Source organism: Otolemur garnettii, unplaced genomic scaffold (assembly GCF_000181295.1).
Source record: "Otolemur garnettii isolate 467f Iridium unplaced genomic scaffold, OtoGar3 scaffold00141, whole genome shotgun sequence".
Taxonomy (NCBI): domain Eukaryota; kingdom Metazoa; phylum Chordata; class Mammalia; order Primates; family Galagidae; genus Otolemur; species Otolemur garnettii.
The window spans coordinates 1,503,752-1,512,461 of NW_003852536.1; the positions used below are offsets into that span (position 1 = coordinate 1,503,752).

At 40.6% G+C, this 8,710-nt stretch overlaps 1 protein-coding gene across 2 annotated transcripts in view; it reads right to left on the reverse strand.

The window, feature by feature from the left end:
• The window catches only part of CNST (consortin, connexin sorting protein), a 79,966-nt gene that overhangs the window by 54,978 nt on the left and 16,278 nt on the right, over positions 1-8,710 (reverse strand). For both annotated transcript variants that reach the window (XM_012810746.2, XM_023518569.1), the window contains exon 2: positions 7,180-7,609. In XM_012810746.2, coding sequence (XP_012666200.1) covers positions 7,180-7,558 — 379 coding nt within the window. In that variant the 5' untranslated portion in view covers positions 7,559-7,609. The remainder of the gene's footprint in view (positions 1-7,179; positions 7,610-8,710) is intronic.

The window sequence follows — 8,710 nt, forward strand, 5'->3', positions numbered from 1 at the left end:
TCGTTCTCAGAAGTAGGTGATATGTCACCTCTAGCTATCAACCTTAACTGAGCTTTCCTTTTCTTGGCATTCAGAAACCCAGGAAACAATACTTCAAAACTTATCTCCCGCCATCCTCTAAGTTTCTTTCTCCATGCCACACACGCTGAACTTGGTCAGTTTAACAAGCATGCAGCGGCATCCTCCTGTCCCCAGGCACAGCTCCTAGAACTGCCTTTAAGCACATGCACTTGTACTAACTCTATTATTTAATACCTGCCTTCCCCCTAGACTCCACAATGGATCCAGGAGGTTAAAGGTGAGGCCTGTTTTGTCACTACTGTATTCCTAATGCTGGGCAAGTATTTTCACAATACTAAATCAACAGACATTTGTGGATCATTACTATCATTTTTAACCCTATGAAAAGAACCTCTTTGCTTGTTTAGTAGAAGAAGTGAAACTCTGATGCTCAGAAAACACATTTTAGTTCATTATGAACCCGGGATTCACATCTTAATTCTTATCCTCTTTCCTACAAAGATGGATAATGTATTCTCTCAATTAAACTTTAACTTCCTCTATGCAAAAACTTAGAGGTTAGGCTAGAGTTGTACGTTTTTCTTTTAAGAGACAAGGGTCTGTCACCCAGGCTGGAGCACACTGTAGCCTCAAATTCCTGGGCTCAAGTAATCTTCCTGCCTCAGTCTCCTGAGTAGCTGGGACCACAGGTGTGCAACACCATGCCCAGTCAATTTTTAAAATTTTTGTCGAGTTAGGGCCTTGCTAAATTGTCTTGGCTGGTCTCAAACTCGTGGTCTCAAGTGATCCTCCTGTCTTGGCCTCCCAAAGCGAAGGGATTACAAGTGTGAGTCACCATGCCCAGCCCAGCGTATGCCAATTTAAAGGCTCTTTCCAGATCTCCCAAATCTGCTATCTGTAACCAAGATCACAGTCCTGAGCTCTCGACCTGCTTACACGTTAAGTACCTACTTAACATAAATACCAGGTTAACTGTCTAACGGACCCCAAACCACAACACTGTGTTTTGCCCTCTTCTCCTCAGACCTCTTTTTCTCCCTACATTCCTACACTCAGTAAATGGCATTATCAGGCATCCTGGTTCCTAAATCAGGTAACTGAGGGTTATCCTGGACTCCTTTTAGTATCATTTTCAATGATCCAGCCTTACAAATTTGACCTCCTTAGTAACTTTGAATCCACTTACTTTTGTCCAGCTCCACAGCCCTTCCCTCATTCATTACAGATCACCAGCATCCCTTGTGTAGATTATTCCAAAAGCCCCTTAACTGATAGCAATGCCTCTAATCTTGCACTGTTCCAAACTGCAGACTGAGCAATCTCCTAAAAAATGTAACTCATATCACATCACTCTTTTGTTCAAACTCTTAGGTAGGACTCTGGCTCTTCTAGGGAAAAAAGACTCGGGCAGCCTCCCCGCCACCCACCTTGATCCTATCCCAGGGGCTGCCCACAAGTAGGCAGGAGGGACTGCCCTACCAATCTACTAATCAGAATTTAACATGCCCATTGCAAAAAGATGTAGAGTCCTTGCTAGTCCATGGCCCAAGCCACATAGGTACAGGAAAGTCTGGAAGGTGGCCTAGAATAGCCTTAAAGCTAATAATCATGCCGTTAGCTTCTATCTACACTGCAGTCCACACTCCCCAATGGGCTTTCAAAGAAGTTCACAGAAGGTCTGCATGCACGGTAGGACTCTGGTTCCAAGGTGATCTCTGAACTACGAGGTGGGCCTAATCCAGACATTATACAGCAGAAATCCAGCCACCTTAGCCTCCCAGAGAGCTAAGATTACAGGTGTGAGCCATCGTGTCCGGCTATCTTTGTTCTTTTCACTACACAAGCCTGATGCCAGACCACAGATCCATTTCTAAGGTTTATTTTCCTTTAGCTATAGCCCTTTCTGTCATCCTTCAGCTAGCCACATTATGAAGGCCTCCGGTGAAACAAGTCAGGGCACTGACTAGTGGCAGGTCAATTTAGAAAGTTCTTCCTTTCTCATTTTCCATGCGCTGCCTATTTCTGGCTTCATGCCATTTGCTGAACTGTTTTGTCAAATGCTTAGATACCATGGTGACCGGTGCACAGTAAATAAGTGATGTTGCTATGGAAACCATAAAACACTTTTCTGAACTTGTCTCTCACAAACATACAAAATTTATGGCCTAGTGGTTGTCAGGGGTTGGTGGAGGAAAGAATGAGTGACTGCTGATGGTTTCAAGGAGAAGAAACGTTCTGGAATTAGATACTGGTGAGAGCTATACAACTGTGTGAACACACTGAAGTCACAAAATTGTATACTTTTAAAAAGGCGAACTTTATGATATGCAAATTACATCTCACTGTAACCCTCACATTCTGCTGGTAGGATTGCAAAATGGTACATCAGCTTTGGAAGACAGTTTGGTAGGTGCTCAAAATGTAAGAATAGAGAGGGGTGGGGGGTCATAGGGTGTGACACACCTCTTGGGGGCAGGACACAATTACGATAGCGACTTTACCTAACAAATGCAATCAATATAACCTGGTTCTTGGTACCCTCAATTAATCCCCAACAATAAGAAAAAAAGAATAAGCATAAAGTTACCATATGATCCAGCAATTCTCCTCCTAGCAATATACTAATATGGCCATGAGAAAGAAAACATATTTTCACACAAAAATGTATACATGGATGTCCACAGGAGCATTATTCATAATAGCCAAAAAGTAGAAAGGAGCCAAACATTCATCAGCTTGATGACTGTATAAATGGACTGTGGTATATCCAGGCAAGGGAATATTATAATTTTTGGCCATAAAAAGGAGCAAAGTACAGAACATGAACCATGAAAACTTGTAAAATGAAAAAAGCCGCTCATTAAAGTCCAGCCATTCTATGATTCCACTGATATGAAATGTCCAGAGGAGGGAGGGGGATAAAGAAAAAAATATGGCTCGGTGCCTGTGGCTCAAGTGGCTAAGGCGCCAGCCACATACACCTGAGGTGGCGGGTTCGAATCCAGCCTGGGCCTGCCAAACAACAATGATGGCTGCAACCAAAAAAAATAGCCGGGCGTTGTGGCGAGCGCCTGTGGTCCCAGCTACTTGGGAGGCTGAGGCAGGAGAACTCGCTTGAGCCCAGGAGTTGGTGGTTGCTGTGAGCTGTGATATCACAGCACTCTACCCAGGGGGACAGCCTGAGGCTCTGTCTCAAAAAAAAAAAAAAATATATATATATATATATCAAATCGTATTATACTGACCTAAATCCTTAAAAATGGTAAAGATGAAATATTATATATCTGTATTTTACCTCAATAAAAAATAAACAAAAATAAATAATTAAAAAAAGAGAAATGTTCTGAGTAGGCAAATCTATAGAAAAATAAAATAGATTAATGGTTGCCTAGGGCTGTGATGACTCAGTGGAAATGCGGAGTACTAATGGCTATGGAGTTTCTTTGTGTAGTGATAGATATGTATGAAAATTAAATGTGACAATTGCATTATTTTGGGAATATACTAAAATCAATGAATTTTATATTTAAATGAGTGAGTTGTATGTATGTCAATCATATTGTAATAAATCTGTTAAGATATTCGTAAGATATTTTCCACTACTTTTTAGAATAACAGTTTAGCCTAAAGTTATGCCAGTTTTAACTACAGTGAAAACCTGTTGAGTACAGCATGAATCCCTGCTTAATTAACTGTATCAAGAGGATTCAACTCTATTAAGGCTGCAGTTTCCAGACCTGGGCCCTGACCAGTCTGTGGCCTGTTAGGAACCCAACCTCAAGGCAGGGCGCGAGTGGCAGGTAAGCAATGAAGTTTCACCTGTATTTACAACAGCTCCCCATTGCTCACATCCTGCCTGAGCTCTGCTTCCTGTCAGATCGGGGTGACATTAGATTCTCAAAGGAGCACGAACACTACTATAAATTGTGCATTTGAGGGATCTAGGTGGCTACTTGCTCCCAGGATTAAATATCTGCCCTGCCCACCCCTGCCCCCGTGTCTTCCATGAAATCAGTCCCTGGTTCCACTAGGTTAGGGACCACTGTCTTAAGGAAAATAAAAGCTCAAAACATAATGATAACTGGACTTCCCTAGGGCTAATTTTAAAGTTTTAGCTGTCTATGAATTAGGGAAGGGAACATAAGAGTAAGTTTGTTTAACTACTCATCTGCAAAATTTTGAAACTTCATTTACTTAGGACCTGAGAATTTAACAGACAAAAGGAGAGCGAATATGTTTTAATTTTCTTGCGTTGTTAATTCTGGTAGGGAGAATGGAATCAAGATGGGAAACATATTTAGGGGCATTTTGCAGTATTCCAGTTACAGATGCTGCTGAAGGATGGCAGTGGAGATGGAGGGAAACAGACCAACTAGAGAAATCAGGTGGTGACTGGATCCGCACTGAGACCGGATAAGCTAAAGCAAATTCCCAGGGGTGGGGCCCTAGCAAGAAAACTCTGTGGAAAGCTCCTTAGGCAATCCTAAAACTCCTTCCAGTTGTATGTCCATTCCTCATGTAGAAAGGAATGATTCCACCCCCAAAAAGAATCCTTCCATTCGATTTAAAATTTTTTAGCCTACTCAAACTTGTCCTTTCTTTTAATTTAACAACAAAATTTAAAAGACAAAAATGTACTCCTTGGATACAAAACCTCTGTAGACGCACTAGAGGTGAATTGTCAAAGTTGTTATTTTTCTGATTAAATGTTTGCATTGGTTAGGTGAAGTCCAAGTTGTAGTTCAGCTCTTCACTCAGGAGGTGTGTCATATACCCCTTACCTTGGGCCCCTCAGGCGAGGGCTTACCAAACCCCTCTCCTTGAATTTGCGTTGTTCTCTTGTGTAGCTGCAAATCACCAAATTTTAAGGGAATATGGACTATACCATCTCCATTCAGAAACCTACGCAATTTAGAAATTTAAAAAGGCATTGTATAGATTTATGTAGATGAAGGTCATCACCATGCAGATGAAGACACTGAAGTAAAAGACGGGTTCAGTTTTACTATGTGAGATTTACACGAAGGTTTTACCACCCCTGATTCTGTTTTCTTACTCTCTTTAAACTCACTTTATATAAGATACATAAAACAGGGGCAGGGCCGGGTGCAGTGGCTCACACCTGAATCCTTATTTTTTTCTTTTGAGACAGTCTCAAGCTGTCACCCTGGGTAGAGTGCTGGGGCATCATTATAGCTCACAGCAACCTCCAACTTTTGGGTTCAAGTGATCTTCTTGCCTCAGTTTTTTCTATTTTTAGTAGAGAAGAGGTCTCACTTTTTGCTCAGGCTGGTCTCGAACTCGCAAACTCAAGCAATCCACCCACCTCTGCCTCCCACAGTGCTAGAATTATAGGCATGAGCTACCACACCCGGCCCGTGCCTGTAATCCTAACACTCTGGTAGGCTGAGGTGCATGGAATGCTTGAGCTCAGGAATTTGAGACCGGCCTGAGTAAGAGAGTAGTAAGACCCCGTCTCTAAAAATAGCTGGGCACTGTGTCAGGCACCTGTAGTCCCAGCTATTCGGGAGGCCGAAGGAAGAAGACAGCTTGAATTCAAGATTTTGAGGTGCTGTGAGCTATGATGCCATAGCACTCTATCAAGGGTGTCAAAGTGAGACTTTGTCTCAAAAAAAAACCCCAAAAAAGATAAAAAAAAATGTTTAAAATAAGCTGTATAGAGACTATCCTTAAGTTTTAGAAACCATGTATTTCAAATGCATTTGGGTATAGTTAATCTAACATATCAGATAATAAATACCAAGGAAGTTCAAGTTACATAATCACACCTACAGAAACAGGAATAATAAAGCCATGGAAGGGAGAAGAAAAAGAACCTATGATGGATACTTACAGATATGCAACTAGGTATCCCTTCTTTAAAACATGAAAAAATCAGATCAGAAAGGCATGGTCAATTTGCCCTTGAATAATAGCTATAATACACATAGACATCAATTTACTTGTATGTAAATCAATTTATAAGCAAATAATGCATATATATCATCTATTTAACCTTAGAGCTTTTAAGAAAATGCTTTTTCACATCCCTCATCAAAAATTATTTGTATTTAAGTTTACTAAGCAAAAGACAAAGGGAAAATGACAGGTCAAATTATGAATGACATTAACCAGGAAGCTAAATAATGAATTACCTTTCAAAGTTATCAAATTATCTTACTGAATAAACATGGACTAATTTATAGAAGCTGGAAATTTTGTATTTTATTCCAAATAAAAAAAAAGATATAGATAGTGACTATATTTCTAATTAGCCAGAGAAGTAGAAGTAGAAAAGAGAAGATGAGAGGAGACGGTCCACTCTGTTCACTACAGCTTACGCCAAAGCTGTTGGCTTGTGTAAAGCTGTGCTACACTGAGGAATCCAGGGTAGGACCTACCAGAACTCCAGTCCCACATGTTTCTGATCAAAAATAATCAGAGGCTGCATTTTCCCAAGGGTACCCTATGATTCAGACAAATAAGTCAACAGTCCGAAACTTTAACTGCCAAACTATATACCAAATAAGAAACACTCTGAATTACTTTGTAACCAAAGTGATATAGATAATTAAAACCAGATGTCTTATTCAATGCTGACATAAGATATATATGTATCTTGGTATATTATTCACCCACTGAAGGAGATGGAATGATCTTAAAAAGAGGTCAGATTAGCATATACACTCATAGGTTAGAGATCAAAGTCACAGAAGGACATTTTAAAGGCTGATATTGGTAGAAAGGGATCTAATTTATAAAGGAAGGCGACTGTATATATTTAAAGTACCTAGTGTGAAAATATGTACAACAAATGTCAATGTCAACACCATTTATTATATATAAGACTGGGAACAGCCATAAGGAAGTCATTAAATGAATTATGTTCACACCCATACGGTGGAATGCTGTGGAGACATCCCACAGGCCTAGAATACCACCCAGCTGGATGTACGTGTTCTACTGTGGAACCAGCTCCAGAATGCTCTAAGACAGCAGTCGCGACCCACAGGAACTGTATTAAAGGGCCGCAGCATCAGGAAGGTTGAGAACCGCTTCTCTAAGTTAGAAAAGCAACGGGCAGGACGACACACGGTATGCGATGGGAAGGAGGTTCATTTTTAAATAAAGAACAGGGTAAGTAATTTTTTTAAATACCTGGTGGTATCTTCTTAGCAGTGCCTTTTTGGCTCCTTGCACTTCTTTTTCCAGGTATTTTTTTGTCCGTCCCCAAGAAAGCCTGTCCATTGTTGGGCTCTTCACAAGCAGGGTTTTCCAGGGTCTCCCCTGCTGCTGCCTCACAGCTCAGCATGCAGCTTTCGTTATTGTTCAGACTGTCCTGCTCAAACACTCCGGGTTTTCCCATCGCGTTGTCACTGCTGGTCAGACGTTCATTTCCCTCCCCATCGAGCTGATTTTCATTTTCATCTGATGCAGAAGGCAGGCGTGTGACACTCCTTTCCACATTGTCACCAGGATGACACCCACCTTGCGGTTCAATGAGCAGATTCTGTGCAGGAGTACCGCTGTCATCCATTAGAGCATCCTTTGTCAAACCGTTGAAAGTTTCATTAAAGTCCTTCCATGTCTACAACGACAAAAAAGGAAAAAGCTACTTCATTTCCTAACCCCTGTGGATTCTCAGTGACCTTGGATTTTTCTCTTATTTTGGGTTGTTTCCCTGTAGCTGAGGAACACAAGAAAATGACTGAAGTTCATTCCTACTTCCCTTTTGCCACTTGAAACTCAATCCCAAACTCTGCTAGTTCTCACTTTAATACAATAGTATTCAAATCTGGCTGCTACTAGTTAGAATTACCTAGGGACGCTGCTCAAATTCTATTTTAGATCCACTAAAACCTACCTCTCAGGATGGAGGCTGAGCACTAATATTAATATCTATTTATTTATATTTATTTGTGTGTACATGTGTGACTGTCCATATACATACAGATTTAAGTTTTCTGTGTGATTATTCTAATGTGCATCAGGTTGGGACAACTGCCATAATAAAATAACTGGTTAAAAGGTTTTTTCTTAAAATCAATCACTTAGTGCAAAAGGTTATCTCTGGACACTCACTAGACAAGTGAAAGTTCATCCCTGGCTAAGTAGCAGCAATATTTAGAAATGAAAAATTATTAATAAATAAACTGAAAAGGCATGTAGGAGGAAATCGAGGTAGCACGCATTTACACTATCATCATTATTTCTATTTTTACAAGAGAGGGTCTCGCTCTGTAGTCACACTGCGTTGAAGAAGAAAAATCTGAAGCTGAAAAAGGCAAAGTAACTTATACTGATTTGGGATCTGACGTAGTCCAGCATAAAGGCTGAGAACGCAGGCAGACCTGAGTTCAAATTCTGACTCTGCCACTTTATAAGTTGCGTGTGCACCTTCAGACAAGTTACTTAGCATCTACAAGCCTCGGCTGCCTCATTTGTGAAACTGAAGAATTGTAACATCTTCCTCAAAGAATCATTTTTGAAGCTTACCCAACACTGCATGTAAAGCCCTTAGTGGGGAGCTCAGCTCACAGTAACTATTCAAGGAAAGTTACTACTTCCCAAGAAATCTCACAGGTTGACCTTAAGCACTGATAGGTTTACTTAAGTGAGTCTCCTTAACCTCACTGTAGGTTTCAGAAAAGGTTGTCCACTAAGCAGTGGTTCTCAAGAAAAAAAAAAA